General features: G+C 62.0%; 2 protein-coding genes across 8 annotated transcripts in view; one reads left to right on the top strand and one right to left on the bottom strand.

Annotated features, from left to right (window-relative positions):
• The first annotated feature begins 17 nt into the window (after positions 1 to 17).
• On the top strand, positions 18 to 8,806 carry CTU2 (cytosolic thiouridylase subunit 2). Of its 6 annotated transcripts, none has more exons than XM_032156215.2 (15): positions 18 to 122; positions 664 to 738; positions 3,421 to 3,499; positions 3,706 to 3,765; positions 4,895 to 4,955; positions 5,675 to 5,784; positions 5,951 to 6,234; positions 6,786 to 6,921; positions 7,124 to 7,255; positions 7,609 to 7,700; positions 7,840 to 7,943; positions 8,058 to 8,196; positions 8,316 to 8,382; positions 8,504 to 8,562; positions 8,638 to 8,739. In XM_032156215.2, the coding sequence occupies exons 1-15, from the start codon at positions 55 to 57 to the stop codon at positions 8,705 to 8,707; spliced, it is 1,536 nt and encodes a 511-aa protein (XP_032012106.1). In that variant the 5' UTR covers positions 18 to 54; the 3' UTR covers positions 8,708 to 8,739. The 6 variants fall into 6 exon arrangements, with proteins under 6 accessions (XP_032012106.1, XP_032012103.1, XP_032012102.1 ...); XM_032156212.2 differs by having other exon boundaries at positions 8,298 to 8,382; XM_032156211.2 differs by having other exon boundaries at positions 7,840 to 8,196; positions 8,298 to 8,382; positions 8,654 to 8,806.
• Positions 8,775 to 21,467, bottom strand: part of PIEZO1 (piezo type mechanosensitive ion channel component 1) — a 67,940-nt gene continuing 55,247 nt past the window's right edge. The window contains exons 23-51 of one of the 2 annotated variants that reach the window (XM_032156207.2): positions 21,065 to 21,169; positions 20,547 to 20,700; positions 20,223 to 20,466; positions 20,040 to 20,136; positions 19,777 to 19,948; positions 19,103 to 19,192; positions 18,927 to 19,030; positions 18,530 to 18,601; positions 17,381 to 17,481; positions 16,726 to 16,828; positions 16,595 to 16,651; positions 16,336 to 16,508; positions 16,071 to 16,177; positions 15,706 to 15,885; positions 15,296 to 15,554; positions 15,026 to 15,214; positions 14,597 to 14,918; positions 14,051 to 14,183; positions 13,820 to 13,967; positions 13,506 to 13,720; positions 13,239 to 13,397; positions 13,011 to 13,158; positions 10,473 to 10,661; positions 10,257 to 10,349; positions 10,007 to 10,179; positions 9,809 to 9,931; positions 9,645 to 9,724; positions 9,380 to 9,566; positions 8,775 to 9,302 (exon numbers count right to left, since the gene is read on the bottom strand). In XM_032156207.2, the coding sequence (XP_032012098.1) occupies positions 9,053 to 9,302; positions 9,380 to 9,566; positions 9,645 to 9,724; positions 9,809 to 9,931; positions 10,007 to 10,179; positions 10,257 to 10,349; positions 10,473 to 10,661; positions 13,011 to 13,158; positions 13,239 to 13,397; positions 13,506 to 13,720; positions 13,820 to 13,967; positions 14,051 to 14,183; positions 14,597 to 14,918; positions 15,026 to 15,214; positions 15,296 to 15,554; positions 15,706 to 15,885; positions 16,071 to 16,177; positions 16,336 to 16,508; positions 16,595 to 16,651; positions 16,726 to 16,828; positions 17,381 to 17,481; positions 18,530 to 18,601; positions 18,927 to 19,030; positions 19,103 to 19,192; positions 19,777 to 19,948; positions 20,040 to 20,136; positions 20,223 to 20,466; positions 20,547 to 20,700; positions 21,065 to 21,169 (4,427 nt within the window). In that variant the 3' untranslated portion in view covers positions 8,775 to 9,052. The remainder of the gene's footprint in view (positions 9,303 to 9,379; positions 9,567 to 9,644; positions 9,725 to 9,808; positions 9,932 to 10,006; positions 10,180 to 10,256; positions 10,350 to 10,472; positions 10,662 to 13,010; positions 13,159 to 13,238; positions 13,398 to 13,505; positions 13,721 to 13,819; positions 13,968 to 14,050; positions 14,184 to 14,596; positions 14,919 to 15,025; positions 15,215 to 15,295; positions 15,555 to 15,705; positions 15,886 to 16,070; positions 16,178 to 16,335; positions 16,509 to 16,594; positions 16,652 to 16,725; positions 16,829 to 17,380; positions 17,482 to 18,529; positions 18,602 to 18,926; positions 19,031 to 19,102; positions 19,193 to 19,776; positions 19,949 to 20,039; positions 20,137 to 20,222; positions 20,467 to 20,546; positions 20,701 to 21,064; positions 21,170 to 21,467) is intronic. The other variant, XM_032156208.2, reaches the window with a different exon arrangement.

Here is a 21,467-nt window from a genome sequence, read left to right as displayed (position 1 = left end):
GGACGCGCCCTCGCGCTGTCGCCACCACAGTCTGCGACGGGACCCGGCGTGCCCATGTGTCAGGTGGGCGAGGACTACGGGGAGCCGGCGCCTGGGGAGCCGCCCCCGGCGCCGCGGCCCAGGTAAGAGCTGGCGGCCGGACCCGCCAGGTCGCCCCTCGCCTTCCCGCCGCACTCCTGCCCCGAAGGGTCCCGGCCGGGCTTTGCCGTTGCTCCGGGAAGCCCCGCGTGGAGGGCGGGACCTCGCCCCCTAGCACTCGGGGAATGCGTGTCAAGCGGTGACGAACACCTAGAAGGGGGCTTACTCCACTGGCTCGTACCTCTCATTCTAGCAGCCACTGGGGACGGCTCTGCCGCTGATGGCGCTGTCCTTATTCGGAGAGAACTGGTTCCGTGAAGCTGTCTTTCCTCCCCGTGTCAGCCTTGGGAGACTGAAAAGCGGCCTTTATGTGCCCCCTGAGCCGGCTTTTCTAGGCTAAACATCCTCCTAGAGCTTTAGTTTTTCTTGAAGTTTGGACAAAACACAAGCCTGGGTTTTTGTGTGTACCGAGGTGCCTTCTGACCCAACTCAGGGTGAGAAACAGGAGCTGTCTCCCCAAAGCCCACTAGGGATGGGGAAGATGTGATCTGTGTTGCTCTCTCCTCCTCTCTCTCATTTCCAAAGCCGTGAGCAGAAGTGTGTGAAGTGCAAGGAAGCCCAGCCCGTTGTGGTGATACGAGCCGGAGATGCCTTCTGCAGGTGAGGCCTGGAGGTGGCTGAGACACTGGCAAACGTGGCCTCGCTGAGCAGACGGGATAGCCCCAACTTGTGATGCTTTATTAATTCGTTTTAAAAACATGTACTTACTTTGTTCCTGCTTTTGATGTGGCCCCTGGTGCCCCTGGTGTTGAAGTGGAGGCGAAAGCGTTGCTTTCCTGCTTGGGATACAGTTTCCCATGAGCTAGCCACAGATCCGCTGATGAGGTTTCTGATGGAGCTTATGGGGGCAGTTGGAAGTGGGCCCGTGGTGTCTAGATTGGGATAAGGCGTAGGAGGACCGGGCGTTTGGGGGCAGCTGGAGTACGTCTAGGGGCGGATCAGAGCATCTTAGGAACTTGGCAGATGGTCTGGGTGAAAGTTTTTAATCTCATGTGAGATGCTTGTTTCATCTGTGGCAGGATAGAGGCTTGGAAGATCTCCAGCTTTCCCCCAGGCGCTTGTCGTGTCCTTGGCTTGTTGCCGTTGTATTCTTCAGTTGTTTCCACTAGATTCAGCTCCCTGAAGGGAGGACCAGGTCTCTCTCTTTTTAGTCCTCTTAATTCCCAGTGGTGGTACGTGGTTTTTTTGTTGTTGTTTGTTTTTTTGAGATGGAGTCTCGCTCTGTCACCCAGGCTGGAGTGTAACAGCTGGAGTGCTTGATCCCAGCTCACCGCAACCTCCGCCTCCTGGGTTCAAGTGATTCTCCTGCCTCAGCCTCCTGAGTAGCTGGGATTACAGGCGCCTGCCCCCATGCCTGGCTAATTGTTTTTTGTATTTTTAGTAGAGACAGGGTTTCACCATGTTGGCCAGGCTGGTTTCGAACTCCTGACCTCAAGTGATCCACCTGCCTCGGCCTCCCAAAGTGCTGGGATTACAGGCATGAGCCACCACACCTGCCCAAGGTAGGTACTTCTTTAAGCACCCAGGAGCATCTGCAATTGCCAAGCACACCAGGCTGCCGGCAGAACTCACTGGCGAGAGGCTGACTGTGGCTGCACGCGGGGCCCCTGTGGCCAGAAGGGCTGCTGAGGACAGAGCTTTTGCTCTGCTGTGCTTGCTGGTCCCAAGGAACAGTGGGGAGCCGGCTCTCGGGGGAGGCCTTAGGAGTCTGCGTCAAGCTGGGCTCCTCAGGGGTCATTCACGTCAGCATGTGGGAGAATCCATGGCCTTCCCTGACACACAGGGGATAGTGTGGTTTCAGGAGCCCAGACACAGCATGTCCACGTGGACTCACCATGCCTGAATCCCAGCTGGTGGTGTAGGGTGCACAGGCTCTCCTGGTCCACGGTGCGGAGGTGAAGCCCAGCACCCGTGTGTCCTTGTGTGAGACTCCCCACGCCCAAAGCTGGATCCTGGGGGTCACTTTCCGTGTCACAGCCTTGACACTTGCCAGTTACCTGCAGTCCCTGGCCTGGCATCTTGCTGTTAAACACAGACTTGCTTTACTGTCTGTAAAGGAACCACAGGGGGGTCGTTCGGCCTCTTGTACGTGGTATCCATTCAACGTAGGGAGGGATGGCTGTGGACATCAAGTGTGTCTGACGGATGGAAGAGACTTGGAGCCCCAGGTGCTGGGTGACTCTGGCAGTGGCATTGTCCGCTCTGTACCGGGTTCTGCTCTTCACCCTGCCTGCCAGGATTGCAGGAGAGCTTTAAAATGCAGATTCTTAAGCATCACCCCTAGACAATTTAACTTAACTGGTTTGTGCGATTCTAACATACAGCTAGGGCCAAGAAGCTCTGGGCTAGTGAGCCCGAGTCAGACGGCTGGAAAGTTTCTTGTGAACAAAGACCACAGCTGGGCACAGTGGCTTACACCTGTAATCTCAGCACTCTGGGAGGCCCAGGCAGGACGATCACTTAAGGCCGGGAGTTCGAGACCAGTTTGGGCAACATAGGGAGACCTTGTCTCTTCAAAAAATACAACAATTAGCCAGGCATGGTGGCATATACCTGTGACCTGTAGTCCTATCTATCCGGGTGGCCAAGGCAGAAGGATCACTTGAATCCAGGAGTTTGAGGCTGCAGTGAGGTATAACGGTGCCACTGCACTCCAGTCTGGGTGACAGATCGAGACCCTGTCTCTTAAAAATGCAGTTCCCAGGCCTGGAAGTTCTGATTCTGTGGGGTTACGGGAGGAGCCCAGGCCACTCTGTGAGTGAGCCTCAGCCATTCCTGGCCCAGTTGAGCCCAGCACACTAAAGATGCCAGCTCTGGGGCTCCAGGATACTGAGCCCTCGCTATGGCCCACCCCATTTCTGCACTTCACCTCAAAGACGTGGTGTCTATGTGGTGGGTCTTTTTTATGGGGTCTGGGTTGGCCTTGCCCTGTACATGTCCAAGTCCGTCCACTCCACCAGCTGGGCCCTTCGGAGCGCCTGTGGGGAAGGGATGCCCGGGCTGTGGCCCCTCATTTGTTGGATGCGGCCTCCATGGCTGTGCAGTTCGTACCTGGTGGGGTTGTGGGAGGGACCAGTGAGCCTCGTGTTCACCCTGAGGAAGCCACTGCCAGAGGGGCCCCCAACCCCATCCCTTTCACTAGTCTCTGGGCACAGCCTGGATGTGAAGATGCTGCTTTTAAAGATGGAAATCGGTGAAGGACATCGTCACCTGGCAGCGCCTCAGGACACTGCCCACCGTGCAGGTAGCAAGCGGCTCCCTCATCTCAGGTTTGTGTTGCAGGGACTGTTTCAAGACCTTCTACGTCCACAAGTTCAGAGCCATGCTGGGGAAGAACCGGCTCATCTTTCCAGGCGAGAAGGTAGCGTCTGGGTCCTGGGGGTCTGACTGAGCAGACTGGCCCCTCGAGGTCCCCGCTTGTCCCTCCCACAGGCAGCCTGGCCTGCTGCAGCCCACCAGCTCCTCCCTGGCCTTTGAGGGCGGACTGGATGTCCTGGATGTCCACGAGGTGGGCTGTCTGCCCGTGTTGGAGATGCGGTGCCCTGAGTGCTGTTTTTTCTCCCCCAGGTGCTCTTGGCGTGGTCTGGGGGGCCTTCATCCAGCTCCATGGTCTGGCAGGTCCTTGAGGTGCGTGTTCACCACCCCCTGGGCCCAAGCTGCTGGGCGGAGCTTCGGGCTGGGGGCCTCCCTTCTCAGCCTGCTGAGGGGCTGTTGGCTGGGGCTAGAGAGCAGCCCACCCCACAGCCTGGACACCTGGAGGGTTCGCAGATGTGTTTACAGCAGGTGCACCAATCAGAAGCTGGGTCCGCAGTGCGTGTGTGCCGCCCACTTGACTTCTGTCCGTTTGTTCAACTTGCATAGAAACACAGTCAGTGGAAAGCTGCGTCTTGGCTCAGCCGTGTGTGACCTGAGGGAAGATTGGGAAAGGGAAGGGGGTTTGCCAGGAGAAGCAAAGGGAGCAGCGTTTGAGGTGGAGGGGACGGCACGCGCAGGAGGCAGGGGCCGGCTCAGGCTGCACACAGGGCTCGGCTGGGCGTGGTGGGGCTGTGCCCATGGTGTGTCAAGGGCCAGCTCAGGAAGTCCGAGGCAGGTCGGGACGTGCTTGGTTTCTCCGCATTCCCAGTGAGAGGTGCAGACCGGAGGAGGCTGTTTCTGTGGGGTGGGTGGTTGAGAGGAGAGGGGTCGGCTCTGCCGGGGTGAGGGGTGGGGTGTTGGTCTCAGGATGGGCGCACTGCACGGCACTGCTGAAATTAGTTTTCTGTTTTCTGAAGTCCCCTGAACCTGCTAGGAGGGTGTTGTGAGGGAACTGGCCCAGCCCTCTGTGTAACACTGGTGCTGCCCTACCTGTGCCCAGTGGCACCCCTGCCTCTCGCAGGCTGTTGCTTTCTGCTTGTGAGAGCAAGTGCTTCCTTAGTGGTCAGAAGTGTGTGGGATGGTGGCACAGTGGCCCCGTAACCCCAGCCCTCTCTCCTGGGGCGTTGTTGGGACATCCAGGACCAGCTGGGGAGGGGCATGTTTTACCAGGGGGATGAAGACTTCCAGGCTACCCTTTAAAATAAGTCGGGCGTGCAGCCTCGCCTACTGGGCCTGCCTGGCACCTGTGTCTGAATGGCTTTGTCCAATAAACGCAATGGCAGGGGAAGGCCACTTCACCTTCCAAGACGGCGTTAAATCCGGATGAAGAATGTTCTGAGCTGGTGAAAAGTGTCCTGTGGCTTATGGCTGGGGGCTGAGTCCCTGCTGCTTCTCCCTCCAGGGCCTGAGCCAAGATTCTGCCAAAAGACTGCGCTTTGTGGCAGGAGTCATCTTTGTTGACGGTATGTGGGGCCATTGCTCCTGCTAATCCTTGGCTGCTTGGGGTATGCCCTGCGGATCCTCCCTCTGGTGTGGACCCTCCCTCTGGTGTGGACCCTCCCTCTGGTGTGGATCCTCCCTCTGGTGTGGATCCTCCCTCTGGTGTGGAGCCTCCCTCTGGGGGGACCCTCCCTCTGGGGGGACCCTCCCTCTGGTGTGGACCCTCCCTCTGGTGTGGAGCCTCCCTGTGGGGGGACCCTCCCTCTGGGGGGACATGTTGAGCTGCTGGTGCCACCCGTGCACTGAGGCCCTGGTGGGGACATTTCCGTGAAGGAGGCAGCGGATGTATCCATCGTTAGGTGGCATCACTGTTGCTGGAGTCTAAGAACTACCTTAGAAAGTAGGAGGGTGGGAGCAGGAGCGGCGGCTGCCCAGTCCCTATCATGGGGCCTGGGGACAGAGAAGGGCGAGGTAAGTGCTGATGGTGAGGGGGGCCCAGAGGTCGACTCCCCGACCCTTGCTCCTGCAGAACAAACTCCTGGGGTGTTCACTGTAGCGCTGAGGTTAGCCACGAGGGAGAAAGCCCTGTCCAAAGGACAATGGCCGACACCCCACCGCCCCGCCAGGAAGCACCGCCCTGCAGATCGAGGCCTCAAAGGGTTTCCCCAGGTGGAGGTGGCCCCGCTTCCTGCCCTGCCTGGCTCCTCTCTGAGCCTTGACTCTTTCTGCCTGGGTTTTTCAGAGGGAGCAGCCTGTGGCCAGAGCCTAGAGGAGAGATCAAAGACCCTGGCCGAAGTGAAGCCCATTCTGCAAGCAACTGGGTTCCCGTGGCACGTGGTGGCCTTAGAGGAGGTGGGAGGGCTGTCCCTGGAAAGGGGTCCTGGAGGTGACATCGGGGGGGCACCTGCCTGTGTCCCAGCCTCACTGCCGTCTCCCGCATCCTGGAAGGTGGGGCTGTCTGGGGGGGGGGCACCCGCCCTTGTCCCCGGCCTCACTGGCCTCTCCCTCATCCCGGAAGGTGTTCAGCCTGCCACCGTCGGTGCTTTGGTGCTCTGCCCAGGAGCCGGTGGGATCCGACGGGGCCTACAAGGCGGCCGTGGACAGCTTCCTCCAGCAGCAGCATGTGCTGGGGGCCGGGGGTGGTCCTGGCCTGATACAAGGGGAGGAACAGCCACCCCCACCCACACAGGACCCCCAGAGCCTGGCAAGACCGCCTGCCACTGCCCAGACTGAGGCTCTTTCCCAACTGTTCTGCTCAGTGAGGACACTGACGGCCAAGGAGGAGCTTCTGCAGACCCTGCGGTGAGGCCCTGAGAGCCCCCCTTCCCCGGGGCCTGACCCCCCAGACCCCTGAGGGCCCCCCTTCCCCGGGGCCTGACCCCCCAGACCCCTGAGAGCCCCCCTTCCCCGGGGCCTGACCCCCCAGACCCCTGAGAGCCCCCCTTCCCCGGGGCCTGCACCCTCCAGGTTCCTGAGAGCCCCCCTTCCCCGGGGCCTGTACCCCCCAGGCTCCTGAGAGCCCCCCTTCCCTGGGTCCTGACTCCCCAGGCTCCTGAGAGCCCCCCTTCCCTGGGTCCTGCACCCTCCAGGTTCCTGAGAGCCCCCCTTCCCCGGGGCCTGACCCCCCAGACCCCTGAGAGCCCCCCTTCCCTGGGTCCTGACTCCCCAGACCCCTGAGAGCCCCCCTTCCCTGGGTCCTGACTCCCCAGGCTCCTGAGAGCCCCCCTTCCCTGGGTCCTGACTCCCCAGGCTCCTGAGAGCCCCCATTCCCCGGGTCCTGACCCCGCAGATCCGAGAGCCCCCCTTCCCTGGGTCCTGCACCCCCCAGGCTCCTGAGATGCTCTGTGCTTTAGGACCCACCTGATCCTGCACATGGCCCGAGCCCACGGCTACTCCAAGGTCATGACTGGGGACAGCTGCACACGCTTGGCCATCAAGCTCATGACCAACCTGGCACTGGGTCGAGGGGCCTTTCTGGCCTGGGATACGGTAGGCAGGGGTCTGGGTGTTCAGGAGGCCCATCCCCACCTTCACCCCTTTGGCCACCTTCACTGGAGAGTAGCCTCTCGCGTATCAGTTCTGCGGCCTCTTGGATGGTGGTAGGGGTCTGTGACCTTCCCTACCTGGCAGGGGAGGAGGGGCGAGCACATTCGGGCCTTGACCTGGACCATACAGCCCCCGCCTCCCCCAGGGCTTCTCGGATGAGCGGCACGGGGACGTGGTGGTGGTGCGGCCCATGCGGGACCACACCCTGAAGGAGGTCGCTTTCTACAACCGCCTGTTCTCCGTCCCTTCTGTCTTCACACCAGCCGTCGACACCAAGGTGGGCCGTGTGGGCTGAGCAGCCTTTCACCATTGACTCCAGGGGTGGGCCATGTGGGCTGGGCAGACTCTCACAGGCTCAGGTCACCAGCACAGCTTCAGTGACTCCTGCTGTGGCCCCCAGCAGTGCCACATCCTCTGAGCCCACCCTGTGACCTGAGGGTGTGGGGGTGACAGGAGGACCCCCAGTGGGTGCACTGCTGAAGCCAGTTCTCTGGCTGCCTTGAGCAGTTGCAGCAAAGCCAGACCCATGTGGGCCAGCAGTGTGGAACCCACGGTACTTGCCCTGGGGACTCTGCCCCAGCCTGGGGCTGGCCTTGGGGTTTCCCGTAGCCCCAATCTGATTGTCCCTAGGCCCCTGAAAAGGCTAGCATCCACCGGCTGATGGAGGCCTTCATCCTCAGGCTGCAGACTCAGTTCCCCTCCACTGTCAGCACTGTGTACAGGTGTGTGTGCCGGGGTGTGTACAGGTGTGTGTACGGGGGTGTGTGTGGGTGCTGAGCTCACCACTCATGCTCAGGCCAGGGCTTAGGGTGGAGCCGCAGCCCGTGTGATTCACCTGCTCCTCCCACACCCCGGCCACAGGACAAGTGAGAAGCTGGTGAAGGCCCCCCGGGACGGCCCTGCTGCTGGCGACTCCAGCCCCCGCTGCCTCCTCTGCATGTGTGCCCTGGACGTCGATGCTGCTGGTCCGTTTCATGCTCTTGGGGTGATGGGGGGAGGGAGCCAGGGAGTGGGCGTGGGGGCTCAGCAGCCCCAGGCTCCCTCAGCCCCTGGCTCCCTCAGCTCCTCTCTGCTTGCAGACAGTGCCACAGCTTTTGGGGCTCAGACCTCCTCACGTCTCTCCCAGAGGCAGTCGCCCACGCCCCTGACTGAGACCCGGACACCCCCGGGGCCATGCTGTTCTCCAGGGGTGGGCCAGGCCCAGGGGGCCTGCAGGAGGTGAGTCCCTGTCCCTGCCACTCATGGCCAGCTGCATGGGGGGAGGGGGATCTGCCCTTTCCCACCCTGCATGGCACTGAGGTGCCAAGGTGGGCGCACAGCCGGCTCTGCTCCTGCAGGGAGGACCCCCAAGCCTGCGTTGAGGAGCACCTGTGTTACAGCTGTCGTGTGAACATGAAGGACTTGGTAAGTATGTGCCCACCTGTCCTGGGCCAGGCTTGGGGACGCGGGAAGGCCGTCCCCTCATGGGTGGCTTGAGGGGGCGCTGGCGGGTTTCGTGGCCCCTTGACACCGGCCTCTGTTGCAGCCCTCACTGGACCCCCTGCCGCCGTACATCCTGGCCGAGGCCCAGCTCCGCACACAGAGGTACTAGGGCCCACACTGCCGTGGCGCGTGGGGCAGGGGCCTCAGGGCTGGTGCCCACTGCAGCTTTCTCTCTAGGGCCTGGGTCTTGCAGGAGATCCGGGACTGTCTGATTGAGGACAGTGACGACGAGGCGGGCCAGAGCTGAGCGTGAGGACGTGCTTCCCGAGAAAGCAGGCGGTGGCCACCTGGTCCACCACACTGGAGCCAGAAGACAAGGACGGGGGACTGGCCTTTGATTGTCTATTTGTATAAATAAAACAAACATTTTTAATTAAACTCTACAGTACGCGTGGGGGACGGCAGCGCCATGCAGGCCGTGGGACAGTGTCCTTCTCTGACAGCAGCATCAGGGTTCAGGCAGGCCGGGAGGATGCATCACAGCTGGCGGCCTTGGACGGGGCAGCGGCTCCCCCGGCCTGAGGAGTGCCGCCCCCTGTGGTCACGCTGCCCAGCAGGCTGGCTCCTTCCCTCTCGGGCGCAGCAGCAGCTCCTACTCCTTCTCCCGAGTCCACTTGATCATGGTCTCTGGTGAGCGGTAGAGGAAGATGAGCTTGGCGTACAACTCCTCCTCCAGCTCCAGCTCCCGAGTCTCCCGCACCAGGAAGATGTCCTGGCAGAGCTTGAGGATGCGGTCCACGCATGGCAGCTCCTCGAACATAATGGAGTGCGAGATCTCGCTGAAGAATCCACGCACGAACTTGCCGATGACCAGCACGATGGACACGTACAGCCCCATGATCCTGCGGGGGAAGCTGGTGAGTCCTGGGGCCGCCCGGAGCCCCCCAAGTTGCAGGGTGCCCCCCAGCCACTCACTCACCCGTAGCCAGCCAGGAAGCCGAGGCTCGGTGGGCTGACCTTGTCGCTGAAGATGACCATGGGCAGCAGGTTGCAGTCGGTCCGGCACTCCTGCAGCTCGATGACCCACCACTCGAGGAAGCCGGTGGCTCCCGCCCCCTGCTCCCTCCGCAGCTGGATACGCACGCCGAGATAGTCGGCCTCCTCATCTGGGGCAGAGCGAGAAGATGGTTGGGGCCGTAGGTCACCCCTATCTAGCCTCCCCCAACCCCCACGCCCACACTCACTGGGCTGCAGCTGCTTCACAGGGTTGGCTTCGGGCCCGTTGGGGGCACGGATGTACTTGGGGAAGAGATTGGGGATGACCCTGCAGGGAGGTGCTGGCAGGTCAGGCCTGGCCCAGCCAACCTGGCACAGCCCTCCTGCCCACCACCCGGGCCCCTTCACTCACACAGACTGGTCCGAGGTGCCCTCGAGCAGGCTGGCCAGCTGCCGCCGTGCAGTGCTGTTGGGGGCCAGGGCCAGCATGTGCTTCTCGTTGGCATATTCCACGGTGCCTCCCTTGGCCAGGTCCCTGGGGGTGGCAACACAGCGTGACCCACTGTGGCGGGTCCATCCACCCAGGCCCTGCCCCAAGTCCAGGACACACCTCTGGAAGTTCCAGGTGAAGCGCAGGGTGATGTCGGCCGTGCCGTTGTAGAGCTCCCGCTTCATCTGGGCGCGGCTTGGTGGGCTGATGCGCCATAGCGCCCCGGAGCTGCCCTCAATCTGTGCCGTGACGATGTCCTCAGGGCTGTACTGGCTGATGAACTGCATGGCCAGCTGGGTACAAGTGACACCCTCAGTGACTGCAGCCACCCCCCCCCCCCGCAGGCTGTCACAGGGCAGAGGCCACTTACCGGCTGGGGGTCAAACTGCCGGGACAGCTCCTCATAGGCCTGGGCCGTGAAGGGGATGATGGACGGCTGCTGGGCGCTCATGGTGAACAGCGGCTGGGGCGGGTACGGGGACACAGGGCCACAAAGATGAGTGTGGAGGAGCAGCTGGGGGTGCTGCACCGCCTTGGCCAGAACCCCCGGGGATGGGAATGGACAGGCGGACCCACGCATGCTCACCTCATAGCCCCCCAGCTTGAGAGTGACGGTGACATCAATGGGCTGGTTGACGACCCCGACCACGGAGCGCACCAGCGACATGAAGAGCAGTGGGAACCAGATGATGGCGATGAGGAAGAGGATGATGAGGCCACCCATGCCGTACTTGACGATCTTCTTCTTCTTCTGCCCTTTGGGCTGCGGGTATTTCTGGAGGAGAATGACACAGGTCATGCGCTCAGCTCTGCCCTTCCTGTGGGTCACGTGACCTCTTTCTCCAGCTCACCCAGCAGCCCACAAAAGCCCCAGCCTGACCTCAGCATGGCATAGCAGTAGTAACGGTGGGCAGACGCAGGCCAGTGAAGTAGAACTAGAGTCCAGTTGGAACCCTCCTGTTCAGGGGCCACTGATCTCAGACAAGGGAGCTGTGACCGTTCAGTGGGAACGGACAACCTTTTCAACACGGTGCAGGCACAGCCCCAGGCAGGAGAATGAAATGCAACTCCTACCTTATACCATGTGCCAAAATAATTGACCTCAAAGTGGATCAAAGAGCTAAACTTCAGAGCTAAAACTATAGAACTTTTAGAAGAAAATGGGCAAATCTTCATGAACCTGGATTTGGCAAAGGAAACAAAGTAAACCAGATATTAGCAAAATAAATACTCTGTGCTTCCAAAGACACCATCAAGAAAATGTAACAGACAGTCCATAGAATTGGAGAAATGTTCTGCAAATTGTATTGATAAGGTTCTAGCAACCAGAGAATACAGAGAATTCTTCCAACTCAGTCACTTCTAGCCAATGTCATCTACAGAAAAACAATGTCATCAACAGATTAAACAACCCAACTGCTGGGCGCGGTGGCTCACGCCTGTCATCCCAGCACTTTGAGATCAGGGGTTCGAGACCAACCTGGCCAAAAATACAAAAACTAGCCAGGCCTGGTTGTGCGCACCTGTAGTCCCAGCTACTCAGGAGGCTGAGGTGGGAGAACCGATTGAACCTGGGAGGCAGAGGCTGCAGTGAGCCAAAATCACGCCACTGCACTCCAGCCTGAGTGACAGAGCGAGATCCTGTCTCAAAACCCCAACTAAAATACGGAGAAAGGATTTGAATAGACATTTCCCCAAAGAAGATACACAAATGGCCAAGCACACGAAAAGACGCTCAACATCGGTCAACAGGGAACTGAGAAAAGCCCGTTCGGCAGGAATGGCCAGAACAAAAAAGACATGGTAACAGGTTGCTGAGGATGTGGAGAAACTGGAACCTCGTGTTGCTGGTGGGAACCTAAGATGGTGGAGCTGCTGTGGACAACCAGCGGCTCCTCATGATGGAAACCAACACTTCCAGCCCTGGAGTGCAGCCACAGAACTGGGGGCGCGGGCACACAGACACCGGCGTGCCTGGCAGCATCCCGGACAACGGCCCATCAACAGATGAGCATGTTGTGGTCCATCCATGCCACAGAATGTCATTTGCCCATAAACAGGAAGGCCGTACTGCCACGTGGGTGGACCTCAGAGACACCATGCTAGTGAGGAAAGCCGGTTACAAAAGGACAAATGCTGTCTGAGCCTGTTTTCATGAAACATCCACCATACGCAAATCCCATAGAACCAGGACCTAGACAAGGAGTTACTAGGGGCCAGGGGAGGGGGAAACGGAATGACTGACAGCCAATGGGCACTGGGTTTCTTCTTTTTACTTTTTTAGAGACAGGGTCTCACTCTGTGGCCCAAGCTGGAGTGCAGTGATGTGATCAGCCTTAATGCAGCCCTGACCTCCTGGCCTCAAGCCATCCTCCCATCTCAGCCTCCAGCGGATCGGGGAGCACAAGTGTGCACCATCACACCCAGCTAACGTTTATTTCTTTTGTAGAGAAAGTCTCACTATGTTGCCCAGGCTGGTCTTAAACTCCTGGCCTCAACTGATCCTCCTCCTTTGGCCTCCCAAAGTGCTGGGACCCTAGGCATGAGCTGCCACTGCCGGCTAATTTTTTTATTTTTACATTTGCTGCGGCAGGGGCTCACTGTGTTGCCCAGGCAGATCTTGAACTGCTGGCCTTGAGCAGTACCCCCCTCCGCGATGTCTTAAAGTGCTGGGATGACAGGTGTGAGCCGCTGTGCCCGGCCAGGGGTTTCTTTTTGAAGTGGTGAAAAGGCAGATGCTCAACTGTGCATCTACTAAAAACCCCTGAATTGTACTTTTAAAATGGTGAGTGGTCTGATGCATGAATTCTCTCAAAAAAGCCGTTAAACAAGAACGCAGGGAACAGTGTCTATCCGGTCCCCCCTGCACCAGGCCCTGCTCTGCTGCCAGCCTGCCTGGAACAGGACCAACTCCACTGCCCACTTCTGCCCCCGGCACTCACTCGCAGCTGCCAAGATCACTGGCCTCGTGATAGCTAGTGGGTGGGCTCGCCTCATGTCCCCATGCGCTCCGAGCCCTGGGAGGGCCTCCAGCACCACGGGTTCTCGTGGCAGCAGTGCCTCTATCTTAGGGAGAAGGCACGTCCCTGGCCCTTGTCCAGGCCCCCGCCCCGGGCCCAGGCACCTTCTCTGTCTCTCGGCTGCATTTGATGATGAAGATGTTGGCATAGATGTCCTCCACGCACATCCAGCTGGACAGGGACAGCGTGGTGTCCGTCCACACCCAGTCCATCACTGCCCGCAGCTCCACTAGGAACGGCACCAGCCGGAACCTGCCCACAGCCAGGGTTCCCGTCAGGTGGGCGCCCTCCTGCCCGGGCCGTGACCCCCACCCCAGCAGACCTGCACTCACCCCTGGAAGAGGAAGAGGTTGAGATGATTGTACTTCTTGGTGAGGAAGTTGCCGAGGATGCGGGTGGGGTAGCCGCAGCGGATCTGGTAGGCGGACAGGGCGAAGTAGATGCATTTCACGAAGTACCACAGCTGGGCCACCGCATTCTGGCTGAACATCCTGGGGCGGGATGGCCAAGTCAAGGACCCCATCAGAAACAGCCCCGCAGGGCCCCCAGCCCACACTGCCCCGCCCCTGGAGACAGAGCGCCCCCACGTGTGGGCCCACCTCTCAGTGACGGCGGGCAGGATGAAGAACATCCAGAGGTGGATGGCCAGCACCAGCGCCACCTGGAAGGCCAGCTTGCCCAGCACGGTCTTGCGCAGGTAGAGGGCGCGGTCGACCACCATGGTACTGAACTGGATCAACAGCATGACCAGGAAGGCCTCGGGTACCTGGTCGTCTGAGAGGGAGGACGTGATGTCCGTGGCCGCCGAGTGCTTCTGTGGCCAGGAGAGCATAGGTCAAGGGGAGCCAGGCCCGGGGGATGTGGGTGGCTGCTGAGCTCTGCGTACACTGGGGGGGTCCCGGGCCTGGCTCACCCCAAAGGCCCAGAAGCCAAAAATGATGATGATGAAGTCGACAACATCAGCCAGGAACATGAGGGCATAGACGTCGGTGGCTGCGCGGTACTTGGTGTGCAGGATGTCGTGGAAGAAGCGCCGTAGCGGCCGGTATGTGCCCTGGGCCCTGCGGAAAGGGGTGCTCAGCCTGGTGCCAGTACCCGCCTCCCCACCCCCACTGCCCAGCTGCCCCCGGCCGCCGTCACTCACAGGGACAGGCAGAAGCCCTGCAGCCGCCGCCCGGCCGCCCTTACTCTTCCTCCAGAGCGGCTTGGCCTCTTCTCTCTCCCCGTAGGAGCCTCTTTCTCTTCCTCCCCCTCTTCTTCCTCCCTGTCCTCAGCTTCTGTAGAGGAAAAGCTGACTTCTGCCTGGGCCCCCTGGGGACTGGGCCTGGCTCATGGCTCCTGACCACCCTAAGAGGCTGGCATTCTCCCTGTTTGACAGGCAAGCAGACGGAGCCCAGGAAGCTCCCAGTGTCACTGGCAAGGAGACAGCTGGGGCTGTGTCCTCTAGGGCACCTGTGAGGGGCCAGCCCAGGCCACCGGTCGCCCTACATGTGGGGGGCATCCCTGGGGGCAGCAGCCAGGGACGGCTCTGCAGGCAGAGCCGGGAGCTGTGGCTCAGAAGTGGCGCCTTCCTGGGATCCAGGTGGGCCTTGCACTGGGCTTGGCCGTCTCATCTGAGAAAGACCCTCCCTGCAGTAGCCCCACTCAGAGAATTGGGTAGGCAGGAGGTTGTGGGGCCGGGCGCTTATACCGATGGCTGCTGGTCCTTTCCGTGCTGGATCCTCCTCCTTCTTCCTTCTTCTAAAACGTAGACTGATGCGCCTCGTGTCACGGGGCCTGATCTCCACTTGGGGTTCTGGGGTCCCGTCTGTAGGTCCGACCCTCGCTTCCACCTGAACGTGGTCCTTGGTGGTGGCCCCAGGCACCCCTGGCTCCTCCTGGAGCCCTGGGCCTGCCTTGGCCTGGGGTCCCAGCAGGGACCCTGGCCCCTCCTCGGCTCCCTGCTCCTTCTCGCTGCTCTTGTCATGCTCCTTGGATGGTGAGTCGTCCTCGTGATCCCAGAGGCCATAGCACTGAGGGGTGGGAGGGTGTGGTGAGGGGGTCTTGCCTCCCCGGTGGAGACCACAGGTGCCCAGAGGGCCTGCCCAGCCCTGCATTGCCAGCCAGGGCTCACACTCACCAGCAGCTGGGAGCGGTGAAAGAAGAGAGCCATGAGCTGCACCAGGTCGTACTTGATGTAGCCGTCAGTCTTCTCCAGGCCCAGGATGCGGGGCGGGAAGTAGGGCTTGTTCTCATAGCGCCGCAGCACCACGTGGCTGTTCCAGGGGAAGAACCCAAACTGGAACAGGTACTTGACGACCACTGTGACCTGTGGGGGAGGGGGCTCAGCACTCAGGGAGGGTCACGGCGCGGTGGGCCGGGCGCCCGCACCCCCGCGGCCTCGGCCCACCTCGGTGAAGACGATGGCCGTCATCCAGAAGCGCTTGCTGGGCCGTGGGATGGACAGCATGGCCCATAGGAAGACAAGCACGGGCAGCACCAGGGAGCCGGCGGAGGCCGTGACCATGTGGTTGACGATGATGATGAAGTAGCAGAGCAGCTCCGAGTGGGCGGCCACGCACTGGTACACGGCCCACAGCAGCCGCAGCGCCCGGCCCCGCCCCTCCACAAACAGCTCTGCCTCCTCCAGCTCTGAGATACGCAGGCGCCTGCAGGGAGACCCGCGAGTTTGGGGGAACCTAGGACTGCCCGAAGGCACAACGGCCCGATCTGCTGCCGGTCACAGACAGGCTCCTGCCCCTGTTCGGCTGCTCCCCAAGGGCCATGGTGAGGCTGGTGGTGTGCGCGTCCCGCCCCCACCTGTCCAGGAGCAGCTCGCTGGCCGTCCGCGTCCGTCGCCGGTACAGAGAGGCGCCAGCCTCGCGCTCCTCAGGGTCGGTGACTGCCTCCTCACTGCCACTGCGCGTGTGGTAGCCGGTGCTCAGGGGGCTGCCCGTGTCGTCTGTCATGCTGCTGAGCGGCTCCTCTGCGCCCAGCCCACTGGGGAGGGAAGCCGGGTCACAGAGGATCCTGCTCTATGGCCTGACCGAAGGCTGCAGGGAGGGTCAGGGTGGAAAGTGCCCACGGTCCTTTGGTGGACAAGGAAATGGCGAGGGTCAGGGATGGCTGGGCGTTGCCCACTCTTCAGGGGCAGCAGCTGGGGCTCGGGTCACCCCAGCACCTACCTGGACACGGTGCTTGCTGCGTTGGGGGCCTCGGTGGGGCCTGGCAGTGTGACCTCGGCCTGGCTTGCGTACAGCTGATCCAAGACGCCCCGGCGCACTTCGCCACCCTGCAGGGCACAGGAGGGGGCTCAGGGCTGCCTGGGCTGTGTCCAGCTCTTGTCCCCACACAGGGTTTCATGCAGAGTGGGCGTGGGACCAGGCTGTTAAGCAGGCAGGGGTGTGGTCAGGCAGAGCAGGGACGAGCGTGGTGCGTGGGAGGGCTCACCTGCAGGAGCTCCTGCGTGAGGAGGTAGCGCTCTGCCCGCAGCACGTCGCTCATGGTGCTATGGTGCCGGGTGAACTCCTGCAGCCATTGCGTCAGCCCGTCCACCAGCGCCTGCCCCAGCACCCACAGGAACTGCACCGTGCTCAACACCCTCTGCACCATGTGGCTCCGGCCTGCGGGAGGGCGGGAGGGGGCGCTGGAGGGGCAGCCTGTGGGGCCAAGAGAGACCTCCCACTCCCCAGTCCCGGGCCCCACGCACCTGCCGCTGCCTCCTCGGGGCCCTCTGCCGGCTCCACCTCCTGCGTGGGGCCACCTCCTGGACACAGAATGCTGGTCAGCGACTGGCAGTCCCGCGGCTTCCCCTCAGAGTCCCCACGCCCCCCAGCTCACCTGTGGGTAGCTGTCCTGCCTGCTCCTGCCTTGCCTGCTCCTGCTCCTGCTGCCGCCGCCTCAGTACCGTCTGGGCGTTGGTCACCCACGCCTGGTACGCCATCTGTGGGTCAGCCCCCGGGTTAGGACCCGGCCTCCCGAGCCATCGGACCCAGGCAGCAAGAGGAGGAATAGCTGGGGTTGGGCAAGCCGGGCGCCAGATCCAGATCCCTGCTCTGTGTCTCCTAGGGACCTCCGTGTCCTTGACCCCTCCCGCATGGGGACCCTGAGAGGCCGTGGGTGAAGACCCCCACGCAGGCAGCCCACCCAACTCCTGGTCTAACGCCGAGAGCCAGGGCCCAAAGACGGACCCAGGACAGCCAGGCAGCCAGCACAAAGGCGTTGGGCCTCTCTCACAGGTCAGGCCACATGCAGCCACCAGAACCTGGGTGGTCAGAGCCAAGACTGTGGGGCAATAGGCTACACATGACCCATGTCCCTGTAGCCTGGTTTTCCCATGGGACTTGGGAGGCCTGGATGGGGCTGGGTGGGCTAACTGGAGGTGGAGGAGCTGGGCTCCCAGGCCCTGGGGGCATCTGGCACCCCCTACGCTGCCCTGGCCCAGGACCACAAGCTCTGTGGTTGGAGTGGGGCCGTCGGGGCTCTCCCACCTCACCTGGAAGGCGCTCTGTGCCGACGGCCTAAGGTCCTCAGGGGCAGCCTCCTCTTCTTCCTCGCTGTCGGACTCAAACAGGAAGTAGTCCCCAGAGTGGATGACTGTGGGCAGGCAGCGCTGAGAGCCAGCCTTCCATGCGGGGAGACTCCCAGCCAGACCCCCTCCACCTGCATGGGCCAAGGCCCGAGAGCCACCCTTCCCATGCGAAGCAGCCGGGAGCGGTGCAGGCACAGGACATAGGACATAAGCCAGCGAGGTAGGACAAGACAGAGGTGGGCAGGGCAGCTGAGGAGCAGAGCCAGCACGGGCTGGGGTGCGGAGTGGGCCGACTGCAGAGGACCGGGGAAAACCCAGGAGGCTGTGTAAGAGTTAGAAAAACAGAACAGGCCGGGCGCGGTGGCTGACGCCTGTAATCCCAGCACTGTGGGAGGCCGATGCGGGCCGATCACCTGAGGTCACAGGTTTGAGACCAGCCTGGCCAATGTGGTGAAACCCCATTCTACTAAAAATACGAAAATTAGCTGGGCGTGGTGGCGGGCACCTATAATCCCAGCTACTTGGGAGGCTGAGGCAGGAGATTCCTTTGAACCTGGGAGGTGGGGGTTGCAGTGAGCCGAGATCACGCCATTGCACTGTAGCCTGGGCGACAGGGCAAGACTCCGTCTCCAAAAACGAAAAAAAAAAAAAAATTGACCTGGAGTGGGGCACATGCTTGTAACCTTAGCTACTTGGGAGGCTGAGGCAGGAGGATCACTTGAACCCAGGAGGTGGAGGTTGCAGTGAGCTGAGATCATGCCACTGCACTCCAGCCTGAGGTGACAGTGAGACTCCATCTCAGAAACAAAAAACATAGAACAACGCAATGCTGGTGGGCCCCAGGGGAGATCGCTGCTCAGCCACCATGTATGACCGGGGCAAGCTCCGAGACTCCCACTGTTGGAAGGGCGGGGGCATAGCTGGGAGAGGACACATTCAGCCCAGGGCTCTGCAGTCGGCGAGGCACCCCCTGACCCACGAGGCCTGAGCACGTCCTGACGCTCGGGACCTGGGGGTCGGGGGAAGGGAGGGGAAGATAGCAGCCCAGGCAGAGGACAGCTGGGGGCACAGAGTGCCTGAGAGGGTGGCCACAGGCAGGCTAATTGGGGGTACCTGTGGCGTGGTCCAGCCAGGGCCGCCACCACTGCCTCCGTGGCGGGGAGGAGCCCCCTGGACTGTCGGTCCCTGTGGAGGGGCGGGGTGAGCGTGAGGCAGCAGTCAAGGCACCAGGAGGGGTCGGGGCTGTGAGTGCCCCCGTCTTGGGGACAGGATGGGTGGAGACAAACACGGAGACCCAAAGTGATTGGGGCCATGGGGCTCAGAGCCCATGTGTGTGGACGGACAGTCACGGGGCGGCCGTGGGGCCTGCCAGACAGAGGGTGATCATGCAGACAGGACAGGTGGGCTGGGAGCCCTGTGGCATGTCACACGGGCACAAACGCAGCACACGCCAGCAGGCACAGACATGCTGGACACGAGGCCTTGGGTGCCGGACTCCAGCTGCACTCACCTGGCTCCGGGCCGGGGTCCTTGGGGCCCAGAGTGTCCTGGGGGCGACTGCGGTCCGCCCGGCCCTGCCTGTGCTTCTCCTGCTTGGCACGGATACGCTCCATCCTGCGGGGGGAGGGGGGGTATGCTGAGCACCGCGTGGAGAAGCCACGGAGGCCCCGCCCCAGAGGCACCTACTGTCTTTTCAGCTGGGCCAAGGACTTCTCCTCTATCCTTCGGTGGAAGTCGATGCTCTTAAGGTTGGCAGCATTGTAGAGGGCGAAGCCCCTGTGGGGAGGTGGGGATGGGGTGTGAGCACCAGGCGCTCGGCCGCAGCAGCAGGGCCAGCTGCTGCTCCCCGCTCAGCCTGCTCCTCTCTGCTCACGCTGGGTGAGAGGCACCGATGGGGGAGGCATCTGCTGCCCCCACCCTCCATGCTGTCTGTGGTGAGGACAGGCCCTTCTGCTGTACAGATGCAGGGGCGTCTGGTGGCACCCAGCCCACCAGAGCTGCAAGGAAACAGGCAAAGCTGGCCCCAAGCCAGAACCCCTCCCTGGAGCATTCGTGACACCACACGGTGGCCCTCCCGCTGGTGGAGACACTTAGCCCTTAGCAGGAAAGTTGGCCGGGGATAAGACGACAGCCACCGTCAGAACTGCAGCCTGTGGTCTCTGACAGACCCAGCACTGCGGCAGAGTGTGATGGTGCCAGGGGTCTGCTGTCCTTCATTCTCCCTCTAGATGACACGCCCACGTCACAGAGTGGCGGAGCCTGCTCTCCACGGGCCGGGGCCTGAGACAGCGAGGTGCCTCCCCTTGCCCCCTCCCAGCCCCAAGATGGGAGCTCTGGGCTGTGTCGGGGCCAGAGCTTGCCTGGAGGCCAGGAGGGCGGTGGCCTGGAGGTCGGCCCTGACGTGCAGGTAGTAATAGCTAAGGAAGACGCGGCGCTGCAGCAGCAGGAAGAAGAAACAGACGCTGTCCCAGATGATGCCAGCCTCCTCCACGGGCAGCAGGCAGTCTTGGTCTCTGCCCATCATCTCCTTGGCTGCAAGGCAGGCACTGGCAAGGGTCAGGCCCAGGGTCCAGGAGCGGGGGGCTTCCCCACGCCCTCCCCAGCCGCCGTCCTCGCCACTCACGGTCATAGTAGCCCTTGACGGTGCACACAAGGCTGAAGAGCTGGATGACCCAGCAGAAGCCAGTCTGCATCTGCTCCACGAAGACGCAGGCCAGGAGCTGGGGGAGAACAGGGTCAGTGGGGTCAGCGGGGTCAGCCGGGCCCCGGGGCAGGGCGGGCGGGTGGGGCCGGGGGCAGGGCTCACCGACAGCATGTTCTTGGAGATGATGACGGTGACGTTGTACAGAATGAGGCAGTCCCACAGCACGAGGCGGGCCCGCGTGTCCCTCTGCAGCAGGGCGGTGCCGAAGAGCAGCAGGTAGAAGCAGGCCAGCAGGTAGCCCAGCCCGAAGATGCTGATGCGGGTGGCCCCCGTGACAAACACCACCACCAGCACCAGCCAGAACAGGTACCGGAAGACAGCCACCTTCAGCATGTCGAGGTAGGACCTGCCAGGCCGCAGCGTCATGGCGGGCGCCCCGGCCACCCCTCCCAGAAGGCTCCCCGTGGAGGGTGGCATGGAACCCACCTGCAGTGGATGAAGTTGGGCACGGGGTTGGGCTCCCCCCGCAGCATCTCCAGGCGGTCGGTGTTGATGCCAGCCATGCGCTGCCACTCCTCCGTGCGCTCAGCCGAGAACACCTGCCACTGCTGGGAGGCGCAGAGCAGCAGGAGGAAGTCGCCTGCAGGACGCAGGAGCTGCTGCTGTGCCACACGGGGACCCACACGAGGTGGGCACGGCGCATACAGCCCACCTCCCACCCCAGGCCTGTTGGCGTGCAGCCGCTGGGAACGGACACACATCTGCCTAGGTGAGTGGCCGGGTGTCCCTGGGGGAGCCCCGGTGCGGGGGCGTCTGCACAAGCGCTGCAGTGCACACATGCTGAGGTCTGTGTGCGTGCATGTGAGGTCAGGGCCTGCAGGCTGCCATGTGCCTGACTGCACGTCCGCCCGTGCACGCCTGTATGCACACTTGTGAGCAAACTGGGGGATGTGAATGTACTCTGAGGGTCCTCTGTCGAGGCGAGGGTGGTGGGGGGCACTCACTGATGAGGTTGGTGGAGTTGGGGGCCCGGAAGAAATCAGGCAGGTACAGCCACTTGATGAGTGCAGAGTTCATGGGGACGGCCCGGCTCCAGCGCCACGGGTAATCTGGGGGTGGGGGCGTCATGTCAGGAAGGGCCTGGTCTGCCTGGGGCCTGAGACACCCGGTCCCCACCTGTTGACCAGTGGCCTCAGAGCCCGAGACTATCACCAACCCTCAGGGTCCATGGGAATCACCTCACGCACACCTGGTGTCTTGAGAACTGACAGCTCTAGAGTCCTGTGTTCACACACACACATTCCTTAAACTATGCACCAAGCCCCCGGGGGGCACAGGAACCGAGCAGGAGGCCAGAGAGCACGGGGTGGGGGCTGCTGGGCCTCCCTGAGTTGTGGCCCACACGGC

The sequence above is a fragment of the Hylobates moloch genome, unplaced genomic scaffold (genome assembly GCF_009828535.3).
Source record: "Hylobates moloch isolate HMO894 unplaced genomic scaffold, HMol_V3 SCAFFOLD_6, whole genome shotgun sequence".
NCBI classification, from domain to species: Eukaryota; Metazoa; Chordata; class Mammalia; order Primates; family Hylobatidae; genus Hylobates; species Hylobates moloch.
This window is presented reverse-complemented; position numbering and strand designations above follow the sequence as displayed.

Excerpts from the sequence above, each read along its gene's own strand:
- CTU2 (XM_032156209.2), top strand. The coding sequence starts at position 55 with ATGTGTCAGGTGGGCGAGGACTACGGGGAGCCGGCGCCTGGGGAGCCG. Across the intron at positions 4,956-5,674 it reads AGGAGTCATCTTTGTTGACG|AGGGAGCAGCCTGTGGCCAG; the intron begins GTATGTGGGGCC and ends TGGGTTTTTCAG. Across the intron at positions 8,197-8,297 it reads GCCCAGGGGGCCTGCAGGAG|CCGGCTCTGCTCCTGCAGGG; the intron begins GTGAGTCCCTGT and ends GTGGGCGCACAG.